The 18,238-nt window shown below is 40.8% G+C and overlaps 1 protein-coding gene and 2 long non-coding RNA genes across 3 annotated transcripts; 1 reads left to right on the top strand and 2 right to left on the bottom strand.

The window, feature by feature from the left end:
* Window positions 1-4,213: 4,213 nt before the first annotated feature.
* Window positions 4,214-7,442, bottom strand: LOC111246180 (uncharacterized). The gene has a single exon (XM_022795351.2). The coding sequence runs from the start codon at window positions 7,440-7,442 to the stop codon at window positions 5,532-5,534; it is 1,911 nt and encodes a 636-aa protein (XP_022651086.1). The 3' UTR covers window positions 4,214-5,531.
* Window positions 7,443-14,659: 7,217 nt separating this feature from the next.
* Window positions 14,660-17,181, top strand: LOC147756553 (uncharacterized). The gene is made up of 2 exons (XR_015324586.1): window positions 14,660-15,153; window positions 16,935-17,181. It is a non-coding gene; the product is annotated as an uncharacterized LOC147756553 (long non-coding RNA).
* On the bottom strand, window positions 15,922-17,110 carry LOC111247429 (uncharacterized). Its single transcript, XR_015324583.1, has 3 exons — window positions 16,971-17,110; window positions 16,488-16,649; window positions 15,922-16,134 (listed from the first exon to the last, which is right to left on the bottom strand). It is a non-coding gene; the product is annotated as an uncharacterized LOC111247429 (long non-coding RNA).
* Window positions 17,182-18,238: the final 1,057 nt, after the last annotated feature.

Consider the following 18,238-nt stretch of genomic DNA (forward strand, 5'->3'; position numbering starts at 1 on the left):
TGTCTTAGACTCGTTCCGAGATTCTATCCAGCTCCGATCGATTCTTCTTGTCTTACTTGATGCATGACACAGAGTAGAAAAAATGCAAGGGTGCAACTCATTCGATTTACTCAGCGAACGACGTTTCCTTACGTCCTTCCCGAATTATACAGAACGAATTCGAAGATTATTGCGGTTACGACTCCGCCTCTTCGCCATGCTCGAACGCGTCACCAAGGAGAGCGTTAAAAGCTGTTGATACAGCGATAACAACAATAGCTATCGAGGCGACGTCCCGGATCATTACAAGCGGTTCCGGGTCTAAATATTAAACATCACGCGTTACGATAAGACCAGTAACAGTAGCAAAAACTAAAAACAGCAAAAAACTAGACTACCACCTGTGCGGTTCCGTATGACCAGGGGAAGACAATTTTTGTTAGCCGCGGCTGAGAGAAGAACGCTCCAATGAAGAATAGACAACAGGTTCCTTGTTTTCAGAGGTATCCACCGAGGGCGCTCCCGTCCAGCTATGCCCCTACCAGCCTAGGGTCGCTATATTACTCGAACTATTCCTAATCTTGCGTCTCTTCTGCTCATATCCTCTTAAAGCTGGTCAATCACGCTTGTAGTAATGCTTCGTTAGGGAAATAACACTATCCCACCGAGAGATTCAAGGGACTAAAGGTGCCCCAATTCTAAAAACGAATTTTGGATAAGTATACCTTGATAGACAGGGCCAAAGGTACGTGGCGACGGTGGTGATGGAGGGAAATATGGCCAGGTTTGCGGCGACAATGAGAGCTCGCTTTGAAAATGTTGTTTTACACACTAATATGGCTGTAAGAACTGACACCAAAAAACGAAAGGGGTGAAGGATGTTAGCGTTTTCTCTCGCGTAAATATATTTGATTCCTTCTACCGTATACATACATAAATGGCTTGAAAGCCCAGTCGCAACTGAACGACTTCACTCATGGACTAACAAATGCAATGACAAAATGGCAGCAACTTCGTAAATTACAGAAAATCTAAGCATTTCATCTTTCCTAACAAGTTTGTTTTCCCTTTGCTATGTCGATTGTAAGTAACTCTTGGAGACTACTTCGTCTAATAAATCGCACTCATAAAAGCTTCATACCGAAAGGCAAATAAAAGACCTTACACTACAATGAAGAGCTTTATGTTCAACTAGAAATTTCAAGCTTGCTTAACTCTATTTGTTTCACTAATAAGTTCAAATGTCTCCCGTATGTTGCATATTTCTATACCTTCCAAGTCATTATAGGCGTGATTTTTTTGTTATCCCGCACAAAAGCAGGGGAAACATACAAGTATGAACATACATAACGTACATTTTTTTAAGGGGTATTTATGTGCTCTCAACTTATTCGGCGCAAGGTATCACATTATAAATGATTATTGTCAACTGACCTGCAGCAATTGTAGAACTTTCAACTTATGGATAACGGATTCGTTAATAATTCAAGGGAAACTTTTATGAAATATTTACGTTAGCTATAACAAATCTGAATTATAACTTTTATCGTTTGCTAGTTTTCCTCAGATGCGAGGATACTTCAACACTCTGTTTGCCCGTGCCTATTTTTTCCTCAAGCAGCTGTTATTTTAATTTAAGTTGAAATAGATAAATAAACAGGTCTAGGGTCTTATGGTCTGGGTGTGGCTGACAGAAAGGTGGCATTTTTTTCTGGTTATTTTGCCTGCGCTGTCAAGAGGTTATGTTGGGTTTTACTGTCCATCGCGCACGCTTTTGTACCGTATATCCCTGTTCGTTGCCCCGTGACGATTCCCCATCTGGCCGAGTGCTCGCTCGCGCCTGAGTTATAGTTATTGGGCAATCCGAAAAAAGAAAGATTCTCACTGCAGCTATGGCTTTCCAAAACGGGAAGCTAACTGGTGGTCAATGACACGCCGTCAGTTGGTGGGCATTAGTTGCACCAAGGGACCCATACCGCGAACGAAACTCGAGTTTGTTGCGTGCGATACATAGAATGTGGATGAAAATTGACACGGCGCGTTTGACTAAGCCAAGAATTAGAACTGCTTAGCTAACGTCTCTAAGAACAGAGCTCGCAACATTCCCCTGTTAGTGGACGGAATCCCGCTCGCCCGGCAGCACTTGATTGCCGGTGTGACGTTCTCTTGGTCGGTGCAGAAGTTTTTCCGTTAGTGGAATCTCTATCGCGGTCGCCATGCCTGTGTAACCTTAATTTCTGTTCCATCTCGTTCTCCTATTCCAGCTCTTGCTATTGCTGCACCTTACCGCCCTATGTCGCATCCTTATCTTCATCTCCTATCAATACTAACTATAATCAGTGTTATCGCCCCACCCCCCTTAGCGCTCGTTCTCTTTCTTTCTTAGCGCGTTTGTGATGCCCTAGTCACGGCCATCGGTGGGGTAGTATGGTTTTCACTGCTTCGTTCACAGACTTTGACTTCGTCGCTTTGAGAGTTGGAGAGCTGATCCTTGCCTTTAACGCCATTGCCACTGCGCCCGCAGAATAAAAAGAACACGAGACCTAGTCGTCGCCGCTGTAGCTGTGAAGCAAACCCGCGACGACAAGGGACAGGAAGATCAACATAAGAAGGAGAATGACGCTGTGGCTTTCCAAGCCGATGATGGGCCATCTTTAGTAGTTGCCGTGATCGTAGGAATCATCGTTGTATTATCGTCATCGAAGTCATCCCGGGACGGGAGATTCGGGACAGCTAAGTCGCAGGCAAATCGAGGGCACTAGTCTTCTGTTTCCCCAACCCCCTGAGAGCCGACGAGGCACGAGGCTGCACAATGCGTAGTTTTCCAGCAGCTGTTGATCCCCTTCACGCTGAATCTGTTACTACTACTACCTGTGCAAGCATCGACAATTCGGAAACTTTCTCGACTATAGTTCAAAGTTGTGCTGTTCGGTTTGCTAGACTCCAACGTAACGCTAAGTCAGTATATAAGAGCTGCCTTCCGCCTCCACGACATGTGCGTTAATGCCGAGCCACGCGTTGGCTAGCCACAAGAATGGCTATGCTAATGCAGATTTTCTCAAAGCGATGTTATGGCTAAAGAATATGGTTCAATGGAGCGAGAAGAATTGCCTGCCAGTCTCTACAACTCGATTGACTGGTTAGACAGTAAGACTCCAGTGCGAACAGGCCTCTCTCGCCTCAGAATTTTATAGAAACAGGTAGTACCTTCTTTTAGTCGGGTCCGTATTGCTTTATGCTTTATGTTTGTGTATTTGTGGGGACATGTGGATTACGATAACACAAAGACAACAGCACACAGGACTGGCAAACTGCTCGCAGCTGGTTTATAAAGACTGCCTTTTTCGCTAAACTTTTTTTTTATCATGCGTTAGTCAGGAGGCTGCATTGCTTTGAAAATACTGGATTATCATTGTTTAGTATCCAAGCTTTGCCGAAATAATGACAGCATAATGTTTACACTGTATAAGCATGGTGCCGTCGTAACTTATACTAAATCGTTCAATATGTGTTTAGAGATTTTAACATTGTTAAAAATAAACAGTGATAAAATAATATCTGTATAACAGTTGTCGAATCTATGCTTGGGAAATACTTGCTCAAAGTATTACTAGATGAAGGTGCGGTAATTTTTCACGCCTGGAAAGTTCGCTATTCAAGCTCATTTGAAAAGGTTACCAAATGAAGTTATATTTTAAGCATTGAAAAATATCTTTCTTTTTTTATTACAAAATATACATATATACACCTTTAGGCTCAACCCCTGACTTGATCCTTATTCTGAGAAATTCTTAATTTGGAACTGCTACCCCACAGGCTACACACAATAGATCGTGAAAGCTACGAGACACCTCATAATAAGGCTGTAGTTTGCCCACAAGCAACATCCAGGTGTACCGGAACAAGCTAAGATGCATCAATAGACTCACTTTCGCCCTAAGCTAGAAAACCCCAGGAAAAGCATTGATGCCCTTCGATTACACCCACTATGGTGTTTCGAAACGAAGCTATACTGAAACGAATTTTCCAATCTTAAATTTATAAGCATTACTATGTCAAAAAAAGCAATTTGTGTTCAATGTAAGTTCCTTTGAAGTGGCACGGAACTTTTCCGGATGGAAAACGTAACTGTGCCACATACTGTTCGCCTCCTACAATTTAACCTTACGACTGCAAACTTCCTTCAGCCTTTTCTAAGTCATTCAGTGAGAAGCAGTATAAAATAGCCATCTGATGAGGTGAAGGACTTTTATTCAGGATCGTTTTAAATAAACATCATAAGGCATCGTTGCCGTTGTCATTATAAATAATGTAAGTTTATTTGCGACAGCAGTTTTGCGACACATACTAACGCATAGTTGTTTTGTTACGCTTATTAGTTTTACTTTACGCCTGTTAAACATGGTTACCTTTAGTTATGTATTACCATGTTACAAACGAACGATTTAAAATTGTTATTAGCTAACTGCTCATTGGTTTGTATCATGAAAACCTTGACAGATGTAACAATACAGGAACCTTGCCTTATCGAATGAAAATGTTTCTTTTTATTTACCCAGCTGCTATTGTAAGATCAAGTATACTGTCGTAGAGCGATTGTGAAGAAGCCACGGAGTTCGTACACGGGATGACATATATATACAGCAAGCACTCTAATAGATCGCCATTACTTAATGGACAGTACAACCTCATGTTTTTTTCGGAGTTTCCATCGACGTCTTGGCTTCCTATAGTAACATTCTCTGGTACAAATGAATCTTTTGAGGTATACCGTTACGCTGCGTTAATTAATAAACGCAAACAACCGCGAACCTTGAGTAGGAAACCGTGAGCTGAGCTGAACACATATTCATTAGCCTCCAGAAACAAATTTATTAATTCCAAATTCTGTTCAAAAGCATGTAAGAAAGAGAATGTGCTTCCATATAGATAGAAATTAATAAAATGAATAAAGATCAAAGGTGGAAAAACGTCAAGGCAAATATATTGCAACAGAAAATAGGACGCTTAGAAATCAGACGACGCTTCTGTCTCGAAACAAGTCGTTAAATCTACGCGACACAGGTTGATTTCATCCCTGCTGGTATTCCGGTGTTGAAAATTCAATCTGAATCTTCCAAAAAACTCCGCACGGTATTTCTACACACGGGCAAATAGTAGATTACCTATAATATCAGATACTGCCCAGTGACGCTGCTTTTCAATAGTTTAAAGAGGCTTCCTTAAACACATTATGAGCATGTGACTGGCGCCTGTCTGGGTCCGTCATCGGACCAATCGAACAGTGTACGTCGTCAGGGGTTTTGGCGGTTGCGTTGCCGAAGATGTTGCTTTGAAGAGTGATGGGCTTACGGGCCCACCACAAGAGTTTGTTGCTTGGTAGCATTCCATCGCACAGTCTACAATCGATACTAATTGGGAAAGTTTCTGAAAGGTCGCCATTCGTTGGCGGCCCTTAACAGCCAGTGCTTTTCCTGTACGCCGCTTCGGACTACCCAGATCATTTTCGTTTACTCCAATGTGCGCTCTTGCTTACTTAACGATGGCTGCTTTCATTCATCTTCATCGACAGCCTCCACGGCCACCTGGGGTTTTCTTCGTCGGCATTGCCCAACCCCAAGCATAAGCAACGTGCCCCACATAAGCAACAAAAACGGAAGCTGACTAAAACCCCCTCCGATGATTTTACGCATTGCAACGCCGATAAATGGAACCAAAGCCTCACACGCCGCAACCATTCCGAAAATTTTGCCAAATTTCTGACGTTCGACGAGTTTGGCGGCGTGAGCTCGCATTCCAGCTGGCGCCAGACTAAGTAGCGTTCGAAGAACGTGCTGAATACGATTTATCACTGCAGAGTTCTGTCCCCCGTCTAGTGAAGCAAAGTGAAAAGTCTGGCTGGCCGTTAGGGAGAACACACCTATAAATGTCAAGGTGTAGTTGGGATCAAATGGAAGTTTCCGAACGATAATTACAAAAAATGGTATAACGATCAACAGAATTGCGATGATGATCGAAGAGTCACGGATTACTTCGCTTTGATTTGTGTTTTCGAACAAGAAGCATGCTACGAATCCGTTTGTCGTAGCCACAAAAAAGAAGATCGTAGCCATCACAAAAAGCATCTCATATTTGGTGCCCTGGGCCTGGTCGTGCACTAGACCCCGCACCGAACGTAGCAAATGGTGGTGACTGAATAGTCGTGATGAGAGAAGCACGGGGTCGGTCGATGAATGGTGACGTCCATTGACACGTGCATGTCGACGGCGAGGAATCGGTTGATCTGTGTCTTTTTCGAACTTGACGTGGTCAACGAAAACATACGCGAAAATCAACGTCAACAAGATAACAATCATCGATACTATAAAGAGACTCAGTGTTTCGGTGTATGCTTCAACAACAAGGGCCGAAACAAGCCGCGCTGTAATGAACGACGTTGTAAACGAAATTTGCAAAAGAAAGAACGCTACTGTATGACCGTTTGAAGGAACACTGCAAGCGACATGTACGTAAATGCACATTATTATGAGAGGTAAACCACCGCACAACATCTCTCCGCAGGGCGTGATTGTATCGTAGAACAGCGGCGCGTCAGGAAACCTTGATGACGCAAGATTGGCGGCCGTTGACAATGCAGTGCCAAACATTCCGATAAGCAAAGGTGTTCGAAAATTAGTAAACTCATCACGGTATGATAATATGACCACAATCATTACCAACGCTGGCGGTACGAGCGCTACAATTGCTTGGTAAGTCGCATACAGCTCGACCGTTTCTGCAGCTTTTCTCCCGTGACTTTTCCGTCCAGTGTGTATCAATTGTTGGTTTAAATGCGTTGTACTTGTGTTTGCATTTGGCAAATTCGTGATTGCTGATGATGAAGTCGATGACAACGCTTGATAATCGGGTACATCTTGGATCTCAAACAGTCCCTTGATCATGTCCTCAACTGAGTAAACTTCTGATCCTTTGCTTCCTGATTTGTCTGAACGTAACCACCGTTTGCAGAGTTCTTCTGGAGCTGTACTTTCATGCGCCGAAATATTTTGAGCAAGACACACCTTCCGTGTTATGGCATAGGCTGTCGCCGACCAGTTAAGTGTTAACGCAAACGTGAACAGAAATAAAAGAACATGCATCTTGTATCCTGCAAGTAGTTGACGGCAACACCCGTTCGATTCCTCGTTAACAGTTAACTCATTATCCGCTTCTTCACGAACCTCTTCAGCTTCTCCGATTCTGGGTTCGTCGTGGTCGCGTGAAAAAAAATTCGAAACTAAGTTTAGCAGGCCGCTGCCGCTTAGTCGACCTCTTTTACTATTTCCTGGCGAGTTCCCGGTCTCGTGATCATCTCCGGTGTCGCCCAGTAGTTGTCCTGTAAGTTTGTGCAAGAGTGGGCGTAAAAACTGTTTTGATCTCCCCCTTCCGCCCGCAACCAAGTTCACCAGATCATCCGCCTCCATCCTGTAAATAATCCCACAAATGAACCAACAAAAACACAATAATAATAACAACAACAACAACAACAACAAGGGAAAACGAATGCAAACATATTTCCATGTATTTGACGAAGCCTTTATACCCGCAATTAACACGGAAGCAAAAGGAGATGTATAGATGAAAATATAATGGAACGCAAAATAAGCTTTCCACGATAATTTGTTTATTCACGCGAGTACATGTGTATGACAACATGTTATATGTATGTACACAGGGTAAGGCAAGTGTTTTGCGGGCTGCATACTAAAGTAGCAAAGGACCACGATATATAACTAGATATAGATAAGATTTCCTATGAAGGAATGATCCACAATATTCCAAGCTCTGCAATTGTCTATGAGTGCCAAATCTAGTCTGTACGATTTAAGTCACAACTAATCTTGATCGAATCAGGCTTTTTTTTTTGGGAGCATAGACTCAAAGAGCCCGTCCTTAGAAATATTGCCTGCCAAACCAATGTTTGTTATGAAATCAGAGCAGTAAATGTTTAAGAATGACAACCTATAATGATAATGTAAATGAATGGTTCCTGGAGCGTGTCTCCAATTAGCTGCGCTTGTTTTAATGGTTCTTTGAATAAAGACGAAGGTTTACTGTGTTACTAAGGATTATTAGACCTAATGTTTTGAGTTTACAATACTGCACGATTCATGTAATTTTAATGTGTAATATACGGCTAACGCAGGCCTTATGGCGATAAATCGCACACATATTTCGATATTATGGGCTCTAGTATCGTTGTATCAATACTCAGTCTGTGCTTCAATGTTGCTCCTTTAGTTCTACGAAACGGGTCCAGCCTAAAGTCGACCAGTGAGTAAACTTGTTTAACTAGAAAGGCACTTTCCATCGGCCGTTTTAAATGGATTTAATCCGGTGGTACAGAGATAGCATCAATCAACCGTTTTCAATCAACAAAATTTGATTGTTTTATTGACGCATTGTCTTAATGGGTAGCACAAACTCCGCACTTTCCATCATTGAAATATTACAACCCACATTTATTTCTATGCTGGGTTTTCTGATGGAACATTTTTTTTGGCACACATTAAGCTTCATGCGAAGAACTAATTCTAACATACGAGCACAGCGCCTAACCGCCAAACGTCTACAGCTTAGCATCGAACAGTGATAATCAATAAAGCGAGATCTACTCTTAGCAGACATGAGTACCGTCGAAAGCAAGCTCGATAGATATTCACCAACGAATTTCCTTACATGGATATCTACGCTGGTTCATCAAAACCTCAAATACCAGTACCATAGAAATTGGTCAACTCCTGGTTGGCCAAATTGCTGCAGGTCTCATTTAGCCCATGTTTGGGTCAGAAATTGGGCTTCTTCAGCCCATCGAACGTGCAACATAAGTGTTCATTCATTCGTAAAAGTGCAGGTCAACATATAACAAACTATAAAACGCTTAGGGATATTATTGTTTGTATACAGTCTTTTCGTGCGTGTCATCCCGCTCTGGGTAACGCATCAGCAAAAGTATTTTGTCGATTTGTCACAGCCGGTCGCCGAGTCTAGTGGTATCAACAGCGTACCACAGGAGCGGAGCCACTAGTGCAAGCTAACTGTCAACGTGATTTACGACTTTGTCATCTTTCTGTCGCTCCATATCTGATGATCGGCTTCTCCGCCACAGCAGAGGCACGACCGTCACAGCTTTACCTAATGTTATGCAGTGTTCTGAGGTCGCATTCGTACATTTCGGTGCAATCGAGCTTGGAATTAAATAGCGACATGACCTATAGTATGACTTCGTCTCTCCATTAAACAGTTACTAACACACCGGTGACAATTTTAGTTTCAATTGCGTCTACGTTACTCGTTCAACGCGTTATTCTACTAACTTCAAAGGCACAGGGCAGGTCTAAGTTCAATTTTAGACAAACTTACTTTCCGAGACAAAAATCCAAGCAACAGAATAAGCAATGAATATAGTATAGCATTTTTCCAGATCCATCTTTCTCAATCGTTCGTACGGAGCCGCCCGGTCAAATTTTTCAGCAAATGGTAAACAAGATTACTGAGGCGTTCCAAGAAGAGGCGTCCGAGTTTTTTGCCATTACAATGATGATAACAAAACAGGCTAGCGTAGGGCCGGCTAGCGATGCATAATGAAACGGAGCTTCTACACATTTGTGTTTACTTCGGTCCGCTTCATACAAGATACAGACTTTAATAAATGGGCATCAAGTGCAAATGTTCAGGATCATTTGTGTAGCCTTTCAGATTTTGGCTAAATCTTTGTTGTACCTAATGTAAAGTGGTGTTTTATAGAGATATATAAACTTTTGTGAGCTTTTATCAGGCTTCTTTGAAGAAAAATCTATGCAGTCACAAGCGAAGGCTTAAGAATTGTATTTTTAGTGATTTAGTTTTATTCCGTTCAGCTTTACGGAAAACTAGTTTTTCAAAAAGGTCGCGAAATTTCAAACTTTCCGCAAGGACTTAATCTAGGGAGGATCGTTCGTGTTTATGACACTTTTAAAGGATCACATAAAATACACATTAAGCACTCGCATGTAGGAAGGCTTGTCGGACTGAGGGCTCCACCACGTTTGCTTATGTGCATAGCTTTTATCGCCCAAACATATGGCCATGCGTTCGGCTGAATTTATCTGAATCCGAGGATTCAACAATATGTAGACGGCAATCGCTTACCTTTTTCGCTTGGAGCGATGGAAGCGCACTATGATCCCTGAGAATAACACACAAAATGACCCTTGTTATGTAGATAATGTTATTATGTACTTGTCCTTCAGAACTACCCGAATGATATTATAGTCCTTTGAACCTGCGAAATACATTGCAGAGACAATACATCAAGGCCGACTAAGCGCTACTGTGAAAAATCCGGTAGCTAAATCTAGCTTAAAGAGTTCAATAATTTTCTGATACACATACATTGTATAATCTATAGCGCTAAATGATGTCTTAATTGAGTGGCCGGCAATTTCAGTAAGTAATTATATAGTGTAAATAAATGGCTTAAAGGTTCCAGTAGAAAAAGCTCTTAGGCCCAATATTTTATAAAGATTTTGAATAAATGTTGAAATATTGAAAAGTACACGCAAAAAATTCACATTGAGAAACGATTTACGAAATATACACAAACACATACACACTATTTAATTAGTCGAATTCAGTTTACTAAAATGTTTCTACCTGGAATGGATAGCTCTCAGATACTCAATCGACGCCTCTAGCTCTTCAAAGTGCACCCTTTGACAACATACCCTTAGTTAGTTGAGAAAGGTAGTCGTTGCAAATTGGAAACGAAAGAGTGTACTGTTCGAAAGGTAAATATAGTTACGCCTATATTTAAGATACTTGCCTTAATCTCGAAATAATTCCTACAACGCGCACAATGTAGAAATCAATACAAATATGTCCATTAGCCGACTAAACTTGGATACCCAAACAGGACGAGTTCATGATATCGACGTCATAGACCAATATCAATCATTAAAGGATTACCCCGAAAGGCATAGTCTACATACGATGTAATATTCATACGATATGTTGTTGGCTACGAAACAATCAATACAGAAACGGCATCTCATAAAAGTGAACGTAATAATGAGCTTCTTATTTACTGAAAAATGTGAAGTTCAGCTAATAATAAATCATTAGGATGTGGGTTACGACATGCCATTATTAACACTCGGCCTATTTCCGCTTTGGCTAGCGGAAGAGGCAAATGTTTACAAGCGCATACAAACATTCAATATTACTAGTAGAATTTTCTAGAAGTAATTAGACCAAATTAATTGATTTTTTTACGGGTTAAACAAATTTCAGATTAACAATGGTAGCCCCCACTGAGACGAGAAACATTTGATTATTATGTAAAGTTATAATCCATTCTCCACGGGTTTTGTAGAATGTCTCATCTTCACCGTATAATTGTTCACAAATTTGTCTGACTCGAAAACTTTTTCCTGTGCCGGGGTAACCATATACAATACATAATTTAGTTCTATGGTTACGTTTTGCTCCAAGCCGTAGAGTATTAGCCAGGTCCTTGATACCGCGATGAAATTTTATAAATGCGACAGGATGTGTTTCCGCCACTGCGCCGATAGGATCGTCTTTGTTTTCTAATAATGTGTCGACTACATTGTATAAATCATTGCGTTGGCCTTGAGAGTTTATGCGTCCATATTCTTCGAAATGGCCCGATTTTATGCAGTATTCACGATTTTTCTCTTCTGATGCTTTCGCGAACTCAATATGTGCTCGTTCAGATATGAGCGCTTTAAATCGATCTATAGTAGCAGGTTTTTCCAGTGCACTATATCCTTGAAGATGTTTCGTTCCGGTATTGGGGGCTATTTCGTATCCCCATACAATGTACCTGAATTGATTAATATTTTCTTTTAAATTTTTAACTTCTTCATCACTGTAATTATTTAATGTCCAAGCGGCGCGGCGGAATCTAAGTTGTCGGGAAGCCATTTTCGTCTCAAAGTCATTTCGGCACAAAGTCTCTCGGGTTTAGTATTACCCCGAGAGATTTCTGTGGTTAATATAGCGGGTCCCTACAGGAATATGACGTCACCTCCAATTGCCCTCTCCCCTACTGGAGAAATATCCACTATATAAGTGGACGCTTTGCCCAAACAAGTAGACATGGATTACGTTAGCAATAGCGCTTATACTCTTGACGATATTATACGTGGCATGCTTAAACAAGATTATTTTATTAAAACACTTAGTTTGGAGTTGAAGAGACTTAAAGGAGATCTTGTGTGCGGAATAGGGAATGCTGCAAAAATAAAATTACAACAAATAAATAAACGGAGCGTGTTCTTCGGGAATTAACTATATATTTTAATATTTTATAGTGAGTAAAATTACGAAAATTCTCAGGTAAATTGAAAAGCTTGCTGCTTGGTAGAATCTTCATAACACCGCCGAGAGGGCTAAGAGTATTAATTAATCCACTAGGGGGGGGGGGGGTCCTCCAACTGATTATTATAAGTACTATGTCAATGGCACCGCCAAAGCGGTATACGCGTTGGTAACGGCAAATGGCTCTGTGACTAAAGGATTAAATATCATCTAAAAAGATCTAGCTAGTTTAAAATATCTGCGATTGTCTAGAGATCCATGACGTCAGATTTTAAAAATGTGCATAAAACAAGCTATTGTTTTATGTCTGCCCCAGTGTTGCCCTAACGAGAACCATGAAGTGGAACTTTTAAAACGATTATTCTTATTCGAAGCGTTGCCACTGCAATCAGGGAAATTGACTGGCAAAAAGTATAACATTTGCACTTTTTACCTTTAGCCGCTAGGCCTAGCTAAGTTAATCACTTCACAATGGCCCTAGGCGGGGAGAATTACTCTATTTATATATTAAATATATACTAGTAGTATACCGATAGATATTGTTTTAACATACTCCTAAGGCCGCTTTCATTTATGAGCTACTTGGGTACAGACTTTGAGCTTTGCAGCACATTATCACGCACACCGGTACACCAGGTGCCTATGCTACCCTACGATATTGAACACTTTACTTGAGACGGCTCTAATGGGCAATAGGCATATTCAGGAACTGAGTATAGTAAGCATGGCCAGCTTATAGCGAAGCAACTCTATCTACCAACGGTTGTCCAGTATCAGCAGTTGCTCGGATGGCTGATATCTACTCTGCCTTAACAGACAATGTCTCAGTGGATAACTTAAATTCGACAAGTTATCTTTGTAAAGCGTATTGTCAGCTGGTCTTATTCTACCACAAAGTTCTACCACTACCTGTATCCCATTGTTTGGCCTGTGCTTGCACTAAACGTGTCGAATTTGAAAGTTGCCCACGACACGTCTTTGCTCTACCCTACTAATTACTTACTCTCTGAAATTAAGCAGGCACATAAGTTGTTATATCAAGAGTAGCTCTACCCATAACAAATATGAAATCGTTACTCGATTAGAACGAATATTGAAATGGTTGGTTGCGGTATTTTAGTTATACAGAATCGTATGATTCAGAGCGAATCCAGATAGGGCTGTGTAGTGTCGATATATTTTGATGATGACTCGGTCACCATCGAGCGCTTAAGTTACAGCTATACTCAGTAATCAAAATACATCAGCACGGCAATGCATGTCATGAAATCCAATGTTACTAGTAGTATGCGCTGATATTATTTTAGATCAGTTGGAATGATACACACGAGGAGTGATTCACTTATACGTTTTCACCTTACATTTAACAAATAAACTCAAGGCAAACTACAGCAGACCAAAACACTTCTGCATATCGTATCCAGATGAAAATCTTAAAAATGCCTATTAGACATTTACTGCCAGTTGGTAAGAGCTCACAGCATATTTCAGAAAAACGTATTTTCTTTATCATAAGGTACATGCTGTTTTTTCCTCCCTTCAATAAAATAAAGGAATTTTCATATGCCGCGTTTTTCGCTACACCTAAAGGTACTATCTATAGGTTGTCTTCAATGAGCTTCTTACCCCAACCTCCCATCTAATCCTTTACTTTAGCTTTGTCATCTTGTCATTGAATCGTTGTCCTTATGTTATACGCAAACAAAATTCCTACTCATTTTCTGATCTCTTACCTCGGTCAGTAATCAATGCCCTCAGTCCGCAGCTGGTTTAGTGGTTTTGTTATGTTGAAGATATAATCGACGTTTTGCCTTCGTTTTCGATTCTCCAACCTCCGTGGATCATCCTTTTCACCGTAACCGATGACTATTTTGTCTCTATCCGCACCTGTCGCAGAAATATTCGTACAACTGTACTTGCAGTACCAGAAATCCAAGTAGCACCACTGTGGTGACACGTCGTAACGGTAAGAGCAGCACGCCTAACCACTAACATCGACAGGCTGGACACCTTACTGTCGCTGAACTACAGAAATTTACCCTCGTGTCGCAGGCGAGTTTGAATGCGCACACTGCTTAATTGAAGTGTGGTTTGTCTAAGGTAGCGTTCCAGCCGCCAACCAGCGTCAACTCGTTGATCACTCAGCGGATGTGGGCGCGCTGTCTGAGACGGACACCTCTCCTTTGACGGAGGGTCCTCTCGTAGCGAAACTAGTAGTAGCACATTAGCCGCCATCAGCCTTGTTCCTATCGAAAGAAGAAGCAGCAGCAACGCAATGCTGTGGCAGGGCCTTGTAAGCTTGGCGCGCAGCAGCACGCATACAGACGCAGGAGCCCTTTAGCAACAGCTGATCTCTAACATTTAGACGAACCTCGAGTGGAAATTAGCTTGGGAATCGGCCGGTAGCGATTCACATTTACGATCCACTGGTACCGTCGATGCTGCCGAATATTGCACAAGGGGCCTTCTTGAAATTTTTGCGTTATTTCTGCCGGAAGGTACGGTAAATTGTGGCGGGAAATTCGAATGGCAGTGTTGTCTGGCGAACTGTGCGCAAACGGCAGTTAAGAAAGGCCAGATGTTCGTGTACATGTGTTTTACATTTTTCAGCTATCTACATTTCTAAGAAACAATAGTTTCATGATATTTCCTACCCTGATACTTGCTACCCGTAGGACGTAGTGTCTTGCTAATAGCGTGACTTTCCGGGCTGGCAACAATAGGATTAGCTTCAAATACTTGACAATGGTCGCTTATTGGGCATTATTCGTGAATTATAACATGAAATGTATACAATGCTTCCTGTTCTTTGTGAGTTCTAAGTTTAGTAGCTTTAAATAACAACAGAATTTATAGTTAAGTAGCACAACATCACGGATTCGGCGCTTTCACGAGTTATTAACCAGTGTCTATGGCCGGACCCAAACCTAGGTTATCTCAAATTCCTCTCCAGGCCATAAGCAATCACGTTTTAAGTGACACATCGCCAGAAGTTCATAATTCTTGCGTATATTTGAATAGCGCTTACGTTTAGAAAAGCATTTCACTTTGACTGAGCAAATTACTCTATTTATATAATAAATATCTGATGACGTAGACCCTGATTTGTATTGTAGAACCACTGGTCGCCCTGAACTATAATTTTAGACCAGTTACTATGAAAAAAGCATTAACTAAAGCCTTTCCGTACAAGTACACGTACGATTCGTGCAAGCTGCATATTCTAGGTTGAAGCAGCTCTTTTGCAAAGAACATTTTCCACAGACGTCACAACATACTTTCATGTACCCACAATCTGTTCGTTGATATTGAAACTACCTGAACTTATCTTTACGTGATTTCAACAACTTATTTAATTATCAACATAATTATTAAACGTTCCCGGGCAGTTACTACCAAATAAACATCTCTGGGAACTGGACGACCTCGATATAATTAATTTCCTGTCACTTTTTGACCCACGCAGATAAATATGTATTTTCATTTATAACTGATGTTCGTCTTATGCACTGTTTAGGCTTGTTTGCAGCGTAAATCAAGAAAAGTTGTATTTTTACTCACTAAAATAAATACACAGTATTTTATCATATTTTCTCACATTGTTATAGTAACAAGCGCAACAAAACACGCAAAATGGCTAACGAGTTAGCGTAAATTATATTCTCAAACCATTCTACTACGATTTTATTAAAAATGTCCTTCCCTTCGTATGATCCGGTCAGAGCAGATGTATCCGGCGATAGCAAGAGTAAGGTTTCCCGATTTCAAAAGGAACCAATAGCGCCCGATAATCTACAATGTACAATAAAGAATCATTTTGAACGAACGCCATATGTATCAATTTGGCCATAGCTTTCATATACAGATTAGCTTGGTGGTGATTTCAGGCCGCCGTCGTTAATTAGGCACCGAAACTGAGCGAAAGAAAATGTCTCATGCAAACAAAAATCGACAAAATGGAACTGCGTCAAGTTAATAAGATGAAAACACTAATTTGTTTCAACATTTTCTAGAAACCAGAGACGGTTCTACATGATGATACAAACACAGATCGTTTCAAATACAATGTTCGATTTTGGTCTAAACCATTACGGCAAGGTGTGATGTATATGCCAAGGTACGGCAGTAACTATAATTCTTCGCACCTATGATTCGCTTCTTTAAGCGTTGTCATTTGTGAGCACACGACACACATTGACGCGCTCAACGCAATCAGGCACAATGGAATCAGGAACACATAGCGAATTTGTAGGCTAACGGGAAGATCGCGGAGCCAGGTGCAAGCTCCATGCGTATGTCGAGACGACCTAGGACGAGGAAGGCAACGTCTATCAGACTGCACAATAATATATATAATAAGTATCTCAAGTAATTGGAATAAACAAGTTATAAGATATCTGCAACAGGTAGAATTTTCTACGTTAATTATTGATTAGATTTTTTTTGATAAAGCTTTTAGAGACTTGAAACATTGGGTAATATGATTTAGCGGTCCCATTTAGATTCGAAAAGTAAAAATAAGGAACCCTTCTTGTATTGGTGATGACCGACATGGTAAACTGATTTTTTTGTCGTTTCTGTGCTGGGTTCAGTTGAATTTCCAGCCTAAGCGATGCATGAGGGCATACCTCTTTCTCAAGCACATAAGTTGACGGTAGATGAATTCGAAGAAAGTCACCGTGTCAGGATTACGTGTCGACGTATTGTTGCCCTGGGATTGAGGAGCTTCGCAGAGAAGCGGAATTGGACGGTTCGTCTGAGCACGTAATATCATTACATCAGCCGGCTTAAGGATACACCAGCGTTCGTTTGATATGGTTTTCGGTTGCGTGTTCAAGACTGTTGTTAGATCACGATACATAGAGATAACAGCACTCAGTATTGTTGAAAACATTAGCGTTACACCAACTTTGATACAGTAGCTCATATCTTCAAACAAAGACGTTATTTTCAATGAATAAATATTCAGATCTTCAAAAGACTTCAATGTATCTCTATGATCCCGTGGCACAAGCGGCGGTATTGTTCTGAGATCGCAATTGTTTCCCTGGTTCGTCACCCGGCGACTTGCGGATCTCAATATGGCGTCGTTTTTTACAATAGCTAGTGGTAACATGCATTCGTCTGGTTATGCTATTGATGTGATATCTTCTCCATGAGCGAGCCCACCATTTTCGCTAAATGCTTTTACTCATGGCATTAGTCGCACAGTCCATAACTCGTTTGAATCGTAGCGGCGCTGGTCGGACTAATGGATCCTTCTTTGAGTCTCAACATATACTATGTAATGGTTGTGTTAGATAGGAGATGTCTCCTCGTCTAATCTAACGATGCTGGATGTAAAATTCAAAATGTTTAGTCCTTACCTAATGATAGATATTATTCGCCAGCGTGAAGAGTTTATTAAATGGATACGGAGGAAACTGCAGAAGATAGTTAACGATATAAGATAATTAAGATTTTGAGTGGAAATGACTAAGATGCGTTAACACGGAAGCATATTAATGATAAATATTGATTGGGTGAAAAAAGAATGAAAAAAAGGCAAAAACTGGTAACAGAGAATGATTACACGGTGTCAACACCGAAAAAAGCGTGAGAAATCGAAATTTATCTCGAGGCGAGTCTACTGCTGTAACTGGACCAATTGAATGAAACAATTATATAGCTCCCAACAAAAATGTTGGAAGTACTGATGAGCTCGAAATATACAAAAAAAAACTACAGCTTAGCATTAGAAATCACCAAAGCATGTGTATTTGGTAGTGGAATAATGATCACTAAGTAGATTGTAAAAAAAAAAAGTTGTATTCAAGGGGAAAGCTTGAGATGAATAAAATTCGTAGACGTATTACCTTTCGGAAGAGAAACGTTTATAGAATAAGTATTGTTCAAA

The sequence above is a fragment of the Varroa destructor genome, unplaced genomic scaffold (genome assembly GCF_002443255.2).
Source record: "Varroa destructor unplaced genomic scaffold, Vdes_3.0 BEIS01000003.1, whole genome shotgun sequence".
Lineage (NCBI taxonomy): Eukaryota > Metazoa > Arthropoda > Arachnida > Mesostigmata > Varroidae > Varroa > Varroa destructor.